Source organism: Antechinus flavipes, chromosome 5, assembly GCF_016432865.1.
Source record: "Antechinus flavipes isolate AdamAnt ecotype Samford, QLD, Australia chromosome 5, AdamAnt_v2, whole genome shotgun sequence".
NCBI classification, from domain to species: domain Eukaryota; kingdom Metazoa; phylum Chordata; class Mammalia; order Dasyuromorphia; family Dasyuridae; genus Antechinus; species Antechinus flavipes.
In genome coordinates this window covers 237,373,756-237,393,064 of record NC_067402.1, presented here as the reverse complement: position 1 = coordinate 237,393,064, position 19,309 = coordinate 237,373,756, and the positions used below count along the sequence as shown (strand labels likewise).

The following is a 19,309-nucleotide window of genomic DNA, read 5'->3' as shown; positions in this document are numbered from 1 at the left end:
ATAGAGGTCAAAAGAGCTGAAACAGACAGGAAAATTGGAATGGGATAATTTCAGATGAGATAATCAGTCTTCAGATATTTAAGAATGTAATATGTAATCTCAAAGCTCTTGTTATTAGGAAACAAAACTGGTTTAATTCATTTACTGAACTCTCATAGCTAATATATTTTACACAATTACAAAAATAGTTCAGAATAATAGTTCTTGCTTGCCTGCCTCAAGTCTCACAACTTCAATCCATCTCAAACATTGTACTAAAGTAATTTTCCTTAAAGGCAGATCTGTTTTTGTCACTCCATGGCCAAATCAATTCCAGTAGTGACCTAAGAATTGTCTTAGATAAAATAAAAACTCTCCTTTAACTCATAATACTCCCCAAAACATGACTCCAACCTAGTTTTATCCCTCTCAATGCCCATTACTTCCTGTTCCACAATATGCAGGCAAACTGGCCTTCTTTCCATTCCTCACAGAGATTACTCCATCTTTCACTGTACAGTGCCCATTCTCCATGGAAGGAATTCACTTATAGAAGGGAATCTTGTCCTCCTCATAGAGTACCTACCTCTCCTCCTTTAAGCCACAGCTCAAGAACCATCTTCTGCCCAAAATCTTTTTGATTATCTTCCCAGCTGTAACTATCCTGTTGTGTGTCATTCTTTGCTACTTTGTTTTTAACTATTTTGTGTATCCATGTGTGTACGTGTGTACTCCCTTTATATTTATTTTATTTTATATTGACTAATAGATGAACTTATTGTCTTCCTCCATTAGATGATGGAGCTTCTTTGTAAGGTCCCTGTAAGTAAGGATTTAAAAATTTTTTTTTTCAATTGTATCCCTAGTGCCTAGGAAAGATCCTAGCACATTAGTAGGCACATAACAAATGCTTAATGATTGATTTATTAAACTTCAGTTTCAAATACACACCAAATCAAATGATTAATATTTATTTAATTAGAAAGGATCACTGCAAGCCTTTTATTTTCTCATATGTTTATACCAAACAAGAGCCATATGAGCAAAATTAGCACATAATGTCTTAAAATATGACGACTAAACAGATTGCAAATGGAAATATTTTGCCACTGGTAAACTATTATAATAAAAATCAATTCAACAATCATTTATTATATAACTATTATGAATGGAGGACTCTGCTAGACACATATTAGTAGAGGAATAGAACATGATAACTATTACACACAAAAATACATAATCAGAAAAGTATAAAATCTGATGGCTCCTCTGCAAAATTAATCTTTCTTGACTTCTTTGAGGTAGTTGAAACTACTGATCACCTTTTGCTTCCCGGATACTCTCTCCTGTCTAGATTTTCATGACTATGGCTCTTTCTTGGTTATCCTCCCACCAATCTTTTAAAGCTGCCACTTGTGCTCTTTTTTCTGTCTCTGTCTCACCTTATCAGCAAACTATTTCTCTTGTTATCATCTTGTATATAACTCCTAAATACTATAAAAGAGTTCAAGGAATATCTGCTGCTATGTTTTAAGTCAGCATCAGATGACAGCTAAAGAAATTAGGTTTTCCCCAAATGACATAGCTAGGGGGATCTTTAAATATAAAGGCAGAATAAGAAGGCCCCCTTTTCTGCTATAGAGTACATAAAAATTTTTGAATAATGTAAGCACTCTATAATCCACCTAGTTTAATGGATCTGAGAAAGATGAATATTAAACATTACAATTTGTGAAAATAAATTGAACAGCAAAAAAGAAAGAGACTAGAATTAAAGGAAAAGAAATAATTTAAAAATATCTGAAGGATGTGAGAATTTTATAAAGGAAAAAAGGAGAAACAGAGAAAGATGCTAAAGTTGATAAGACAGGGGAAACAAAGTTGAATATGACAACTCGTAGCAGTTGCTACAAACTGGGAAAAGGTAAGGAGAAGACCCATAAAAGCAAGTAATATGAAGAGTAAGGGCTGAGGAGCTTGCTTCCAGATACCATGGAGAGCAGAAGAAAGTTTGTAATATCATGTAAAGATTGATATTTTTCTTTCTATAACAGCCAAGAATTTGTCATCTATGCTTAAAACTTCAGCACAGATCTATACCTAGAAGAGAAGGTAAAGGGGCATTAAAAAATACCTTTCCGTTCTCTGGTGTAAAATAAAAAAATCTCTTTTCTTTCTTTCTTTCTTTTTTTTAAAGAAGGCATTCAATTAGAGGAAAAGAAAAAAAAAAGCCAAACAAATCCTAAAAAAAGATTTGGAAAGAGAAGAAAATTCTAACATGTCACAAGTCTAAAAACTGAGAGAAGAGAAAATAAAGAAAAAGACTACAGATTATCAGATGCTAAATAAAAGATATATAGCTCTTGCAAAAGATTAGAACATAGAACCTCTAAGAAGGAAGCTTATTATATAAGGAATATACCATTAGGTAAGAGATTATCTTAATGGCTAAAAGTCTATTAGATAACTAAAATGGTCTGCAAATTAACTGTGACAAAAAAAAATTAAATTTATTTACATATTAGTAAGTCTTACAACTTTTTACATTTAAAAAAAATGTTAAATGTGCACTAAGTCCTTCTTTTGCTGCAGTCACTTGTTTTATACAATTTGGCAATGACTCCCCAATATATTGACACATTCATTAGTTCATCATGAGATCATATATCACACTGGAGAAAGTGAACCTTTGAAGAAAGTCCATTTTTGCAAATCTGGCCTTGATCATAGCCAAGTGGTTTGAGTTTAAATAAAAGCAAGTTCCTAAGCATTAAATGAACATTTATCTCCATCTCTTGAATAAATTTCTGAGCATGTTGCAATGTTCTATGTCCACTGAGGATTTCTATAATTCTTGAATAATTCTATGTTTCAGTATGTCAATATATTTATCAGCATTGGCACTGCTTCATGGACATAAAACTGCCATGGAGGACAACTGAAATCTTAAAAAATTCCCCAAACATTTTTTTTTTGGTGGCTGTTTAACAATCTGATGAAGATATTCAGATCTTATAAAGATTACCTGGACTTCTGACAACAGTTTTGGTATAACCTTGAACAAAAAATAAGCTTCATCAGTTTCACTGTAAAAATACCTTTTTTTCCCAATTTTTCAGTATACTACATTTTGTAAATCTTGCTCATGACATTTTCTTTCTTCATATCAAATTTTTAAAAAATGTGTCTTCTCACTGTTCTTCCAACTTCAAGAAAACTACTCCACATTCTGAAGATCTTCTTTGTTTTCTGAGGATTAATTAGGTTGTTTTGTAGGAAGTTTGCCAGTTCTTGGCACTGTTTTTTGTTTCTGAATATATTCTATGTGACTGGTCCTTTTTCACATGGGCTTGAATGATCCTTGAAATGTCTGACTTCCCCACACCAACAATTGCTTCAATATCTCTAACAGTCACTGAAGTGTGCTCTTTAAGAGCTACAACTTCTGCAGGTGTTCTTGGAGTAATATCCATTCTTTTAAACTACAGAATTAAAAACATAACAAGAGAGCAATGTTTTTATGGCATAAAATCCAAATCGAATACTCAAGTGACAGAGAACTAAATAAAAGTGAAGAATCAGCTCAGTTCATTTTCAACTGGTCTGATATTCTGAGTTAGCCCAGTATCAGCAATATACACTCATGATTACTAATGTCCCACAGTGAATTATTATAATCACTGTTTATCCCAAGTAATTGACATGACTATATTTGTTAATTTCACTATAATAACACAGAAGTTTCCTATCTTGCTGTGTATGTCTACAGAACAGGTAAAGTGATAGTAAGGACAATCAGCTCCAAAGCTCTAAAAAGATCTAAGTCATAAAGCTCAGGTAACTGCATTCCTTACTACTACTAATAAATGGAATGGCTGGTCACTATCAATGGTTTTTGGAAGATCATGGTGAAAAACAAAAGGTATCACTGAACTAAATAGTTAGTAAACTATAGGCCAGTGATCTTGATGTTAATTTCTGGAAAAATCTAGACTATATTATCAAAATGAAGCAAATGAATATCCAGGAATTAATCACAAAAAGCCAACATGATATGCATATCAGACTAACACTATTTGGAAACTTTCAGACAGGCAGATAAGGAAATTATCATAGAAAAAAGCTTACCTAAATTTGATGAAAGAATTGAAAAAGTCTCAGAGAAGATACAAATTTAAGTTAGAGATCTTAAATTAGATGGATTCAGAAATGGCTGCTGGTAATAGTTGCATGATTATTATGCATAATTTAACCTATTTTTTCACTACAACTACAACTATTTTGTACTCAACTACAAAATAAGAACAATAAGATTTACACAACTTAATTCACAGGGTGCTGGAAGGAAAGCACCTTAAATATTTTATACTGCTGATAAAGTGAATTAAGCATCAACCCCCTTAGAGTGGAGAATAAGCCTACATGAGAATTGCTATCTAGCTTCATAATTTGGACTTTATTTATGAGGAATGGGGTAAGGGAAGTGTCAAGATAAAACAGAAGCTATAATTTTAAAAGGAGGAAGAAAAAAATTGTTTTGGTGTCCTAACTCTACCTTTTCTAGAATTGGTCTGATTTTCTATACTAATAGATCCAAAATGTGATAGTGAAAAACAGGGCCTGCTAATTCGAAATTATGCTTCACAAATAACAATTTAAAAGTATGTATATCCATTTTAGATCCTGATAGAGAAACCACAATTAGTTTTTAAGATCTTCTCTCTTTTTAAATTTTCTTTTCTTTTTTTGTTTTGTTTTGTTATGAAGAACAAATACTGTTCAGTGTGCAAAGAACAAGAGAAAGGACCATAAAATAAACTACATAGTTTATTTTTTTAAATATGCATAAATTTAATAATGTAACAAAATTTCTCAATTTGTATTCTTCTTGAACTATTTTTTGGGATGCCTTTTAAAAAGTCTTATTGATCCTCTTTTTAAAATGGTTAGCACTAAACACTGCCTCCTTCTCCCAATAGTCAAGTAAAACAAACCAACAAATTGGTCTCATCTCTGAATGCATGTCTGATTCTGTAACTCTTAATTTTATCACCTCACTGTCAAAAGATGGGAGGCATGTTTCATTATCAGTCTTTTGAAGTCATGATTGTACACTGTTAAAACAAATAGTTTTCTTTCTATAATCTATGTAAGTGATAACCTGGTTCAATGTAAAAGAAAATTCAACTTAATATTTTCATTTCAAATATAAACCCTATTTTCTCCCTATGAATTTAATGCTAACCAGATATGAGTACAACACTAAGAGGTTCAAAAAGAAAGAAAAGAATAAAGATTGTGAAAATATTTTGTATTTTATTCTCAAATATGAACAATAGGGATAAAACTTAACAATTTATTAAAAAAGCTTCTAATTTTACTATTTTATTCATAAAATCCTAATACTTATGCTAAGGAGACAACTGGTCAAGCAATAATCACTAAGTATCCACTAATAATGCCTGTTCTTATTTGGCTGGTCCCCTATAGTAAAAATCTTCCTGGAACATATCATAAGAAGAAAAGATGCTTAGCTGCAAAAACTACAGTAACTATTCAACAACTAGTATAAATTCTTGAATATGTAACACATTCAGATTTAATTTTTATTTTGTTACTGTTCAATCAGAATGAAATTATTGACTTTGATTTAACAACCAGGGAATTTTGGCCAGTGTATATATGACATCTTATTTATTATAGCTTTGGAAGAAAGATAAGAAGATATAATGGAAAAATTGGGAAAAAACTGTACTGTTTTATCTTTTAACTATTCTAGCCCAAATTCAGTTTAAAAGGTAAAATGAAATAAATAAATAAAAGGTAAAATGGCATGTATATTGTAATAAAAATGATTTTTGTTGTTACATCTTTTTAATTTAAAAATAAGAACACTTAAAGAAAGTTATTATTACTTTATTTCCTTTATAATCTATAATTTTTCATCAGATATTATTAATCATTTCATAAAATGAAATGCTGCTTAGTAAAATACTTCACATAAAACATGGAAATTCATAATTATAATCTCATAAACTAAATTAATATGTACTATTAAACCTCTAAGTGGTAATAGTTGTAAGGAAGACAAGTTTCAGTTAGTTAGAATTATAAAATATTTTTAAAGAACAAAACATGTAACAGATAAAAGAGAACTAATATCAGCCAGAACTCTTGGAATCTAATCCAGAATATAGCTATGAATAAGTCAAATAAGCTATTTGGAACTCAGTTTTCCCATTAATAAAATAAACAAAGTGGATTATAAAGTTCCTTCCATTTCTTTTAGTACTATAAAGATTTTTATAGCAACTAATAGAGTTGTGCTAAAGAGAAATGTTGCTTTAATCTAGCTAAAGTTGTATTAAAATACACTAAAACATGAAATACTATTTTTAAATAGTATTAGTTCTAGCATAAATTATTCTCTTAAAATACCTGAACTCTGTAAGTTATAAGTAACATCCTAGAAAACTATTTTATACTAATTTTTCTTAACAATTTTTTTTTTATTTTACAACGCTACTGCAATGGTAGAATTCAATTTGATTCATGTGCAAATTATAACACATCCTAAATGAACAAATTATGAACTAATGAATGTATTATAACAATGGTTGTGAGAAAGACTGAAAATGCCTACTCTTTTGAAATTCCCCATTAATGCACATGTAGATAGCTTTTTATTAAAAAGGGAACCCCAAAATAAATGCAAATTCTTACTTTGTTGCCCGTATAAACTTGCCCCAAACTGAGACAGCTGACCTGATGTTGATGGTGATGCCAGCATCTAGAAATAAATTAATTATATTAGAGCATAAAGAGCTACAAACAACACTCAATGAACTTAAGACTTTAGTAATGTTACAAATATTTTGCACACAACTATAACTAATTCATACTTATAGCTCTCAAAGTGCTCATAAGATATGAAGAACTTAAATGTAAACATAAAATATAAAAAAAAAATTTAAAGCTATTAAATTGGTACAAAATTTCTTAGGTACACAATAAGTTGATAAATTCAAATTGTAAAAATGAAATGAATTTTCTATATGTATGGAATTTTAAGTTTTATTAAACTTATATTATACTGAATATAATTTTTACAATTACATGTGTTCATGAAGCTAAAAATCCAATTAATAAGTTCCTTCAAAAAATATAGAAATGTAGCATCCATAACAATATCCAAATAGATCATAAACCCACTAACACAACAGAAATTGATAATTGGCTCAGGATATAATCAATGAAAAAGTATTTAGCTGGACATTTATATACTCAAAATTTCACTTAATCATCATTTAATAGTAAGAGAAAAGTCTCCTTTATATTAATCAATTATTCTCTTTTTTATTAATTGATTATATACAAATTTCAAACATATTTTTCAAAGTGGTTATAATATTCATATTAGAAGGAAAGTGGTCAAAATATTAATAAATAATTACATGTATGGAAATTTAGATTCTTTTAGAACTTAACTTCTAAAAATTTCATATCCAAACTATTAAAAAGGGAAATACTCTCAATCTACTTACTGGTTTTCAAGAGACATGACTCTCTGAAGAAAAATCATGCTTATATAAGATCAATCAACATAAATCAACTTAATATGCATAAGAATTTTATTCCATAGGCAGAAATTTGTGGACTGAAAAAAGAATCCAAAATTTAACTAAGACATTAAAAAATTATTTGAAATCTAATGATCTAGAATTTTAAAATACCAAGTAAGTCCAAATTTTAAAGAACTATAACAGAATAGCTAATTACAGCAGCAAACGTTGATCACACTTGCATTTTTCAATTCAATTTAATTCAATTAAAAAAACTCATAGTTATGCTATTAAATTTATTTTTCCATGTAAAGTACAGTGTACTAAAAGCTGGTTATGATATTAAGTTAAATAATCAAACATAAAGCATGGGGAGAAAGGGTCAGAACATAAAATGTATTAATATTAAGGACAAACATTGAAATGACTACAAAATGAAAGAAAAAGCAAGCACAAAAGCAAAAGCCAAGTCCTTTAATAAATATAGGCAAAAAGTATACAGAGTGGACTGTGTATATCTATTGTCCTCTGAGGCAAACAAATGAAAATTATTGAAATAGACTACGGTGTTGATTTCATTAAACAAACAAATAAACAAAAAGGACTCTGGGCACAAGTGTGATTTTAAGATGTCTCAGAAAAAAGGAAAAAAAATTTGTTATATTTTTTAAAATATTTCTTGATAATTTAAAAGGTCATTGATAATTACAAAGTTCCTTGAATGATTATCTTATTGGAAGGAAGAATGTTGTATTGAACTACAATTTTAAGAATACATTTTTCCTATGTGACATAAGAAAATTACAATTAAATTAAGACAACTCTAAGATACCACTACACACCTCTCAGATTGGCTAAGATGACAGGAAAAAATAGTGATGAATGTTGGAGGGGATGTGGGGAAACTGGGACATCGATGCATTGTTGGTGGAGGATCCAACCACTCTGGAGAGCAATTTGGAACTGTGCTCAAAAAGTTGTCAAACTGTCCACACCCTTTGATCCAGCAGTGTTACTACTGAACTTATATCCCAAAGAGATATTAAAGAAGGGAAAGGGACCTGTATGTGCCAAAATGTTTGTGGCAGCCCTGTTTGTAGTGGCTAGAAACTGGAAAATGAATGGATGCCCAACAATTGGAGAATGGCCGGGTACATTATGGTATATGAATGTTTTGGAATATTACTATTCTGTAAAAAATGACCAGCAGGATGAATACAGAGAGGCTTGGAGAGACTTGCATGAACCGATGCCAAATGAAATGAGCAGAACCTGGAGATCATTATACACTTCAACAACAATACTATATGAGGATCAATTCTGATGGAAGTAACTATCTTCAACAACAAGAGGATCCAACAATCAGTTCCAACTGATCAATAATGAAGAGAACCAGCTACACCCAGAGAAAGAACACTGGGAAATGAATGTGGACCATAACATAGCATTTACACTCTTTCTGTTATTGTTTGCTTGCATTTTTGTTTTTCTTCCCAGGTTATTTTTACCTGCTTTATAAATCTGATTTTTCTTGTGCAGCAAGGCAACTGTATAAATATGTATTCATATATTTAACATATGCTTTAACATATTTAACATGTATGGGACTACTTGCCATCTAGAGAAGGGAATGGAAAATTACCCATGCATATGTTTTGTCAATAAAAAGCTATAATAAAAAAAAATTGCAATTAGATATTTCCTCCCTACTCAATCAAGGTTCTCCACAATTTTACTTTATCCTTTCTTTAGAGCCTTTTCTTTCACTACTCTTCTACAAAAAGCCATTACCTATCTACTAGCTAAACTAGACTACTCATTTATAGTATTTAGGCTTTCCTTTTTTTTTTTTTTTTTTTTTTGCTTAGGACATTTGTTCTACCTCAAATGTCTTACAAGCATCTTACAATTCTACCCACAATTAAATTGCCACCTTTTCGAAGAACATATATCCCAGATGAATACAGTCAGAAGTTTGGTCTTCTTCCTCTGACTCGCTGTTTCTTTCGTGGATTTGTCTCTATTTAGTCATTCTAATGACTTACTCACTCATGCCAACTTAGATTGGACATTCAATGAACTTTGGCTCTAAAGTAGTGCAAAAGATCAGAGCTCAATTGATCCATCAGTATTTGCCTCCCAAAAGCAAGAATTACAGGCATGCCTCACAATTTTAAAGAAGCATCTTTAAAATATATTTTTGCATAAGAGCATAAATCATGGTTATTTATCTAATTCACATTTCATTCTGTTTACCTGTAAAATTTATTAGCTTTTTTAGTGCCTGAGAAATTATAGATGAGGTTACTCAAAAGAACAAAGCAGTTTTCAAAGAATATCAGATTTCAAAAAGTGTTTGTTAACATTAAAGGATGAAATCTACAAACTTGAGGTGACCTCAAGCCTACACATTGTCCATTTTTCCCTCTCATTTCCTTAGGAACAGAATGCTGACAGCTAACATTCCCAAACTCCACTTATATGTATTTTTTTTTAACAATAGCTCATTCACAGTTGCACATTCCCAAACATGAGAAAACACTACAATGATTTTGCCCTGACAAATTTTCAATAAACAAAAAGCTAAGCTAAAGGAATCTACAATTTAAATGTAAAAGAAAAGTTCCTGCCATAACTTTTATAAATTGAAATTGAGTACAAAGCTACTGCAACACCTTTAAAAATAGGACCGTATTACATGCTATAGATTTAAAAGCAAAGTGGTAGCCTAGAAAATTTTTCATGATAATTATGTCATATAAATTCTGTCAATTCTATTACTAAAATGAAATCCAACTTATAATGAAAATTGCCTAAAAAGAGTAAGAAACTATGGAAAATAACACAAGCAAGTAAGAAACACATTACAAAGAAGAAAAGGTATAAAAAGGAAGAAAAAAAAATTTTTAATGTAAAGGCTTGATATTTTATGAGAAAGAATTATGTCACTCAAGTTATGATTAGATCTGTGATTAAGAATGTAAGGATGTCAGCCTTTTCATCAAAATACTTTTACTCCAGAGTTGCATACATTATAGGAGAATTCTGAAGGAAAGTACTAAAATACTGGTTATCAAAAAAGTTCCTATAGCAAATGGCCATACTTCTCAGCTGTCTTGATTCAATGAATCGGTAAAACTGAAGAGACAAAGAAACAATAATGAGAAGTGCAAAGCAAATGTTAAACATCAGGCTCCAGGTTACCTTCCAAGCTTACTTTACCAACCTTATTTCATATTATTCCTCTTAATCAACTCTAAATTAAGTTTTGGGCATAATAGACTGTTCCTAATTTCTACTTTCATATGACCCCATACTATCCCCCTTTCCTGACTCACTTTAACCATCTATGCCTGCAATGGATTCCTCTGCATCGCCACCTGATAAAATATGTTCTCTACTTTATGGTCCAACTTTGATGCAACAATCTTCATGAAGTTTTTATTTGAAAGTAATATCTCCCTCCTTCACATTTTCAGATTCTTTTTCTACAGCTCTCTTTATACTATCTTGGATCATGGTTATTTATGTAAATAGTTTATTTTACCTCACTGTATAGTTCTTAATAAATAAACTGTACAGTCCTTAATGACAGCATTTGTATTTATTTTGTCTTTACAACTATCAGCAATTAATACCATATGGTAGACCCATTAGAGGCAGCACAGAGTAGTGGATAGCACTAGTGTTGAAGTGAGGTTTAAGTGCCTCAGACACTTAATAGCTATGTGAATCTAGGAAAGCAATTTAATCTCTCTGGGTCCTCAAGTTCTTCATTTATAAAATGGTATATTATTGTTGTATCAACTGTCTAAAATGATAAATAATCCTAACCTTAATATGTAGTTTCAACTTGACAGTCTCTAAAGTTTCTTTGCACCAAGTATCTATGATTCTTATAAATGTCTGCTGAATTAAACTTTATTCAGGGGAAAAAAAAAAGATTCTCAATTTTCTTTTATACAGGCCCAAGAATCACAGTGAGCCACATAGATTGTTAACTTTGAACCCAAAAGCTTTACTTCTACCATTTATTTTGAATAAGTAATGAATTTAAGAGACAGTTTAAAAGGATACAGCTAGATAGAAAGGAACCACTTCTAGAACCCAAGTCGCCTAAATTTCCTTTTGTGCTTTGTTTTAAGATGGGAATTCCCTTTTGAAATCCAGCATTCACAAATGACGACACTTGAAAACCTCAAATGCTTACCCAAAAAACAAGACAAAGAAACAAAATTAGGGAACAGATAATAAAAATCTTTTAAAAATTTCTCAAAGTTTAGAAATTTAATGATAAAATTCATGATAGTATTCAAAAAAATTGATTAAAATATATAGTTTTTTATATTAAAGAAATGTCTCCTGTGAGCTTTATTGGACCCTTTTAATTTTTGTTTTCCAGCTGATTTCACTTTTTTGAAGAATGAAACTTTAGAAAGAATCAACCCAAGGAAAGACAAGATCAACTTATAACTGTATTATATTTTAAATGATGAAAAAATTTAAATATTATATGTATCATAATTAAAGAATTAATATCTCCAAAGCAGTAAAATGAAATTCTGCAAAGGAAAAAAGATTTTCAGGAATGAACAGAAAGATAATTAAATTCATGAGAGCTGATGAAACTACAAGTGAAAAATAAAAAAGAAAAGCCTAGGTCAAGAACCTTGAGAATCATTCAAAGGTAGCAAGAGCTAGCAAGAGACTAGGAGTAATCAGAAAGTTAGAAGGAACAGCTACAAAAACCCAGAAAAGATAAAATATCCAGTAAGAGGAAGTGTCAAATGTTACAAAGAGGTCAAGATGGGAAAGGACTGGGAAAAGGTCATGGATTTGTCAAAGGTAACTGAATAATGAAGTTAGAAACCAGATTTTGGAGGGTTTAGAAGCAAATGGGAAGAGAGTAAATGAAAGCATTTAATGCAGACACTTTATCAAACTTAGTCAACAAACTGAAAAGAGATTTGAGAGACAACAGCTTGAGAAGTAGTCCACTAGCCCAAATGATGGCTTTTTAAGAATTGAAGAGGCAGAAGAATTTATAAAAATTGAAAGATAATGGATGAGAAATATTTCCTGAACTATCAAATAGGCCAATGTATTGGTATGCTAGATTGCTTTTTTTTTTCTTTTAAAAGCTTACAAGATAAGTGAAGGAAAGGAATTTATTTAGAAATGAATAAGAGAATAACAAAAAAGAATAATAAACATCTAAATTATCAAATAAACTAATTTCACAAGTAAGGAAGAAAAACTATTTAGGATCCTATGAATTAAAATTCTAAAAGGAAGTCTGCCCACTACATTAGAGAAACTCCCAAGAATGAAATAAATTACAAAGAAAAAAAATAACTCCAATATAGAGGTAAATGGGAGGAGGTTTAAGAACACTGTAGAAACTCAACAACAAATTGGAGATTTTGAGGACAAAATATAGAAGTTAAGGATTGCTAATAAGGAAGATAAATATGAAGTATGTTAGTCTTCTCCTTAAAAAGTTGTGCTAAAATTGCTAGGATTTAAAATGAACTACATCTTAAGAAGAAAGCTAAACTAAGCAAAAAAAAAAAAAGGGTGTTTTTTTGTTTTTTAATCACGTAGGACAGGTGGGGAAGATATGGTCCATGGGCCTCATATAAGGCAATGGAAATCATTTGCTAAGGCAACTGCAGACAATGACAAGCTGAAAACTAAGTACAAAAACCTCTCAGTGCTGGAGTTATGTGGCTGATAATGGTGTATGGCCCAAAAATGATGTTATAAATATCCAAATGGCCTTTGGGGGGAAAAAAAAGGGAGGGGGAAAGAAGGAAGGAAAGGGGAAGGGAGAGAGGAGGAAAGAAAACAATCTTTAACATCTATTCTTGGTAAACATGTAGAAAAGCAAAGGAATAATTACAAAAAGCCGGCATGGAAATTCATCAAAATAAGCCATGCCAGAAACTAACTGCTTTTCTTTCTTTATTTCTTTTTTGAAAGAATTGCAAAAGACTGAGATGGAACAAAAGAATTTGATAGATATGATTTACTGCTATTGAAAAAAAATTAAAGTCTGGACACCCAAAGAATAGAAAGAGAATCATATTACCTCATTTGTTTTTTAAATAGTACCAATAGTTTGTTTCCTTCTGAACTCCATTCTGCTCTCTTCTATAAGCTTTTTCATTGGTGCAATTTTTCATTTCTTTTTTGTCATCACTGTTACTCCCTCTCTCAGTCTCTCAACTCCTCCAAAAACAAAAGCCCTTTCTTATCCCATTTTATGAACAGGCAAAAGAAACAAATCCATATATGTCTAAAAATGTATATCTATTTTGTAACCCTAGTCCATCTCCTCTCTGCCATTACTCATCATCAGTCTTCTTGAGTTAGGCTTGATAATTTCATTAATCAAGAAACTTAAAAGTTGTTTTTCTTTATAATATTGTCTTAGTTATGACTATTTTTCTATTTCCAACTACCTGTCCTCCTATACTTTTCCCTTTTCTTTAATCCTGTCTTCTTTACAAAGAAAAAGGTAGTAAAAGAGAAAGAAAATAATCAAAATTAGTAATGTTTAATTGAAGCAGATTCTTCCCACTTCATCCAGCTTAGCCTAGAATCACTAGTTCTTGCATATATTCCCTCCCCACCCCACCCCTTTTAATCAACCCTTTACGATCTGTTCTTTGAAACTGAAATTTCATTCCCTCCAAGGATGTTAGCCAGATCAAACAAGAATAAGGAGCTGATTGTTAAATTTTCAGCATGAGTACTTCTAATTGTCAAACACTAGAAATCAGAACTTGTCTAAATTTATGAAAATAATGTGTGCCAAGGGGGGAGGCAGATTAATTGTGGCATGTATAAAATGTATGTTTATTTTTCCAAGACATTTACATTTATATAAACATTTAAAGCATATCCCTGATTTCCTCCAAATTCTACCTTCTTTCCCTGTTTCCCCCGTCCCAATTTAGTGATGCCTGTTTCCATGTTGAGTTTAATATACATCTACACCACTCTTTTAAACATTTTCAATTTTGCTCTTTGTTTCATAAAGTGATAATTCTTGCTTTTCTCATCTTTTCCTCCATATTTCTATACTCTTCTTGTCTATATCAATTATGAAAAATAAGAAGTCCTACTTTCTTCTTCCTTATTTTTTCACTAATAGTGTTATTCCTTTTCCCCTTCATTATTTCCTTTCGACCTGCTCTCCAGATGAGTTGTTTTTGATAATAGATATCTTGCTCTCTTCTATTTTCTCTCCAATATTTTCAGTTCTAATATTTCCTTGAAACCATTTGATTCTATTTGCTCTAAGTAACTTTGAAGCTTCTAAGATTTGTATCCTCTTTCCATTTTTTTCCCCTCAACAGTTCTAATTTCATGTTTGTAAAATCTCTTGCTTCAATTCTCCGAACTACTCTTAAGAGTCCATCAGGTCATTATTTTTCTTTTACTTTATTGGGTTTTTTCCTAGTTATACATGTACACTAATTTTTCAAATACACATTTCTTCATGAATCATGTTAGGAGAGAAAAATCAGAACAAAAGGTAAAAACATGAGAGAAAAGAAAACAAAAAAAAAAGTGAACATAGCATATGTTGACTTATATTTAATCTCTATAAGTTCTCTGTTTGGGTACAGATGGCATTTTCTATCTCAAGCTTATTGGAATTGCTTTGCATCAATGAATGCTGAGAAGAACTAAGTTTTTCATAGTTGATCATTGCATATTTACTGTATACAATGCATTCCTGCTTCTGCTTTTTTTGCTCAGCATCAGTTTGTATACATTTTTCTGGGCGTTTTAAAATCAGCTTGTTCAACATTTTTAATAGAACATTACTTTCATGTAACAACTTATTCAGCCAATCCTCCAACTGATGGGCATCTACTCATTTTCCAATTCATTGGCACTACAAAAAGAACTGCTACAAAATTTCTGTACATATCAGTCTTCTCCTTTATGATTTCCTTGGGACACAGATCCAGTAGTAGCACTGCCCTTTGGGCACTGTTATGGGAGCCACTTGCTAGTGGCTGCTGAGGATCTAACTTTGACCAGCAGAATAGATTCCTTCCTTTAAGAGGATGATAAGGATACAAAGAGACATGCAGCTGCATTCTCTGACCTCTCTCCTCTTCTCTCTTGTCTCCAATTTATTTCATTCCCAATTCGTAAGTAACATCTGCGTCAGTAAAGGCTGATTTGTGATTCTTTCAAGAGAGTTGTGATTCACAGCTGTGGGGGCTTTTGGATAACCTACTGGCCCCTTCAAACTTAGGTATGGTGCTCAACAGGACACAGTTCCAAATTTCTTTCTAAAATGGTTGGAGCATTTCATAACTCCACCAACAATGCGCAGTTTCCCCACATCCCCTCTAACATTTGTCATTATTTTTTCCTGTCATCTTAGCCAATCTGAGATGTGACATCATGTGACAATTGTCTGTTCATGTCCTTTGATCATTATCAATTGGGGAATGACTTGTATTCTTATAAATTTTGATTGGATCATTATTTTCTCTGGGATTCTACTTGTAATTGTGGAATTAATCTCTTTTATGTTAACCTCTTAAATTTCTTTTAATCCATAGTATTTCTTAATTATATTTTATGTTTTCTTCTTTTTGCTCCAACATCCTGGCTTAGTTTCTGAATTAGGTCTTTGGATAAGGTGCAAAATCTATCCTCTCTTGCTTTCTGGGACTGAGTGAGCAGTCTGTATTTTGTCCTGTCAAATTTGTTCAGTCCCTGCCTTCTGACTTTGTCTATGGTTTTTAGCCCCATCTCTTAGTGTTCCAATACAATAGCAACTACAGCTTTCTCTGTCTCTCCTTAAACAATCCTTAAAGGAGAATGGACTTCATTCCCTGGTATGGCTCTAACAGGCTCCAATTAGATCAGAACTTGTACCTTAAGCATCCTTCACAAATTTCAAGACCAAAAATCCCTAACACTGGGTCTATATTGCCTCTTGCTCTGGCTCTCAATGCTTAAAGTGATGTGTTGCCCCTTCCTTCACTGAATTGAGTGATCTACAAGAGCTGGCTTTCTCTGCAACTACCCCAACAAGCCAGTGCTTAGCTCTTGATTTCTGGAGTTCATACAGGCTCCTCCATCCTTGACATTTCCCTATTGAGAACACCTATCCACATGTTACACCCTTTGGGATTAGGATTAGGATGCAAATACTCTAACATGTCCTTCTGAGTGCAAATAGTCTTCTGGTCTTCTTATAAAGCAGTTTTAAGAATGAAGAGAAAACTTTACTCCTCTCTCCCTCTCCCTTCTCTCTCCCCTCTTTCCTCCCTCCCCCACCTCTCATATCAATCACTGCTCATTCTGATGCTCATGCAGAAATATGATCATATATATATACACACACACATATATATATATATATATATATATATATAATATATATATATATATATATATATATATATATATATATATATATAAATATAAAAAAGAGAAGTGGGTTCCTCTGTGGCCTTTCATGTTAAATTCTAACTAGAAGTTGTTATGGTTAACTTAAATTGGAGCAGAACATTTCACAAAATCTCCTTTGACATTCTATTGAAAAGCTTAGATAGATATAAGCCAGAAAATACTGTAATTAGATGAATTATGACATACTACTCTTCTATAGAGTACTATGCTTAATTCTTGTGATATTTAAACATTTGCAAATGACAACATAGGCCAGATCCATCTTCCCCCTCCTGAAAATATATATTTACAGAACCTATTAATAATGCCTTCTTTCTTTATATTATAGTCATTTTCCATCTACTTCCTTCCGACATTCAATTTCAGACATTTCTTGCCAAAGAAAAACAATTAAGCAAACATTCAGTGTAGAAACTATTATCTGACAGCATAAAAAATGCTCTCCTATTAGACTTTTCTCAATACAGATGAAATATTTTTCAAATTTTTAGATGACAAAAAGCAAGAAACTTGAGAAACAAGTTGACAAAAATCAGAAATTAGGGAGAAATTAGTTGATAAAATCAGGACTTAAAAATAGGCATAAATACAAAGTACTACACTTGGGTTCAAAAAATCAACTTCAGACTAAAGTGATGTAGTTAGATTAATAAATTTTTTGGAAAAGATTTGATGGTTTTAGTAAACTAGAAGCAGAATAAGCCAGCAGTGCCTTACAATAATCAAAAAAAGCTAGTATGATCTTATATTGCATTTCAAGGAAAGAAAGAGCTAGATCAGACTAAACCTGAAACACTGTGTTAAGCTCTGGACTAGTAAACTAAAGGTCAGATGATGCACACATTTTAATATTTGGAGCCACAGCAAGAGATAAACTCTTTAAATCCTTTAAGGACATTTAAAGGCATACTCTCTGACTTGAGTGGGGCCTGTCAGAGCCATTTAAATGAATGTAACTCATTTCTCCTGGAGAATTGTACAAAGAAAAAGAGAAGGCTGCAATTTTATATATATATATATATATATATATATATGTATATGTATATCTATCTATCTATCTCTGCACTGTTACCCAAAAAAGGGAACTAAAACCTAAAGAGGTGAAGGAACTTAAGATCATGCTATATTATATAAAGACAGGACAATCTAAAATAAGGAAGAGATCTCAGGGACTGAAAAGAATAATCCTCGCTATAACAATCCCCCAAAGTAGACAATTACTGATGGGACAGATAATGGTTGTAGCAAAGGCTTGAAAATTATTTGTCACATATGTTACAGAGGGGACTGTAGTTTAAAATTTAGATTAGATGACCTGGGATTTCTTGCCAATTTTGACATTTTGTAATATGAAGAGATTCTGTGACATGATATTTCCAGGTCAAGATGTGGAAAGAAAATGGCATATTTTGGAGCATGATGAGAAAATTGATTTTATTAGCTTGAAGACTACTTGATGAAAGATTTACCTAAACTTCCCTATAACAAGAGAAATGAAACAGTCCCTGCCATCAAGGGACATCAGTTACTCTACTGGAAGAGCACAAATACAAAGGTTACGTAATGCAAAGTATAGACAAATTTTACAAAAAGAGTACTTAACAACTGAGAATAAGATAGCTACTTTGAAAGATAAAAGTAAGGGAAATTCCACATGTACAAAAACAACAGTGGAAGATAGCCCACCCAAGACAAGGTGACTGGGGGGATCAAGAATAGCTCTTCCCAGGGCTTAGTATAATGCTTGGCACAAAGTAGGCACTTTAAAAATATTTACTGAAGACTTGGGATAGGAAATGCTATCTGTGTCTAAAGAGAGAACTGAATGGAGACTGAATACAGATCAAAGCATATTTTTAATTTGCTTTTCCTTTTTCATAGTTTTTCCCTTTTGTTGTTCTTTATCCTTTTTTTTTTTTTTTAACGTTTAGAATCTTTGGCATTGTTCATAAATATTTCACTTGAAGATTATTTAAATCATAACCTAGAAAAAATACTAAAACTATTAAATCAAGTCCAGTTTGTTTTCCATCTTGGTTCTATACATCTGTATGAAATTATACATACAAAGTTATGTGTCAACAAAATACATTTTTATAGACAAATTTCATTTGAAAAGCAATGGTTCCATTTAATTCTATATTTTGCCAGAATCAGAACTTTTTTAATTATTTGGGAAAGATAAATGTTCTATAACATCATGGAGATGGATGGGCAAACAGGTAGAGATTATTTTCCATTCTTAGACTGCTTTTGCTTCCTGACCCATAGTAGGATTTTAAGACAAATTCTTATTGTGCATCTTCTTCGTGATCAGA

At 31.5% G+C, this 19,309-nt stretch overlaps 1 protein-coding gene across 6 annotated transcripts in view; it reads right to left on the bottom strand.

Moving 5' to 3' along the window:
• The window catches only part of CNOT2 (CCR4-NOT transcription complex subunit 2), a 160,016-nt gene that overhangs the window by 32,693 nt on the left and 108,014 nt on the right, over positions 1 to 19,309 (bottom strand). For all 6 annotated transcript variants that reach the window (XM_051961500.1, XM_051961501.1, XM_051961503.1 and 3 more), the window contains one exon: positions 6,703 to 6,769. In XM_051961500.1, the coding sequence (XP_051817460.1) occupies positions 6,703 to 6,769 (67 nt within the window). The remainder of the gene's footprint in view (positions 1 to 6,702; positions 6,770 to 19,309) is intronic.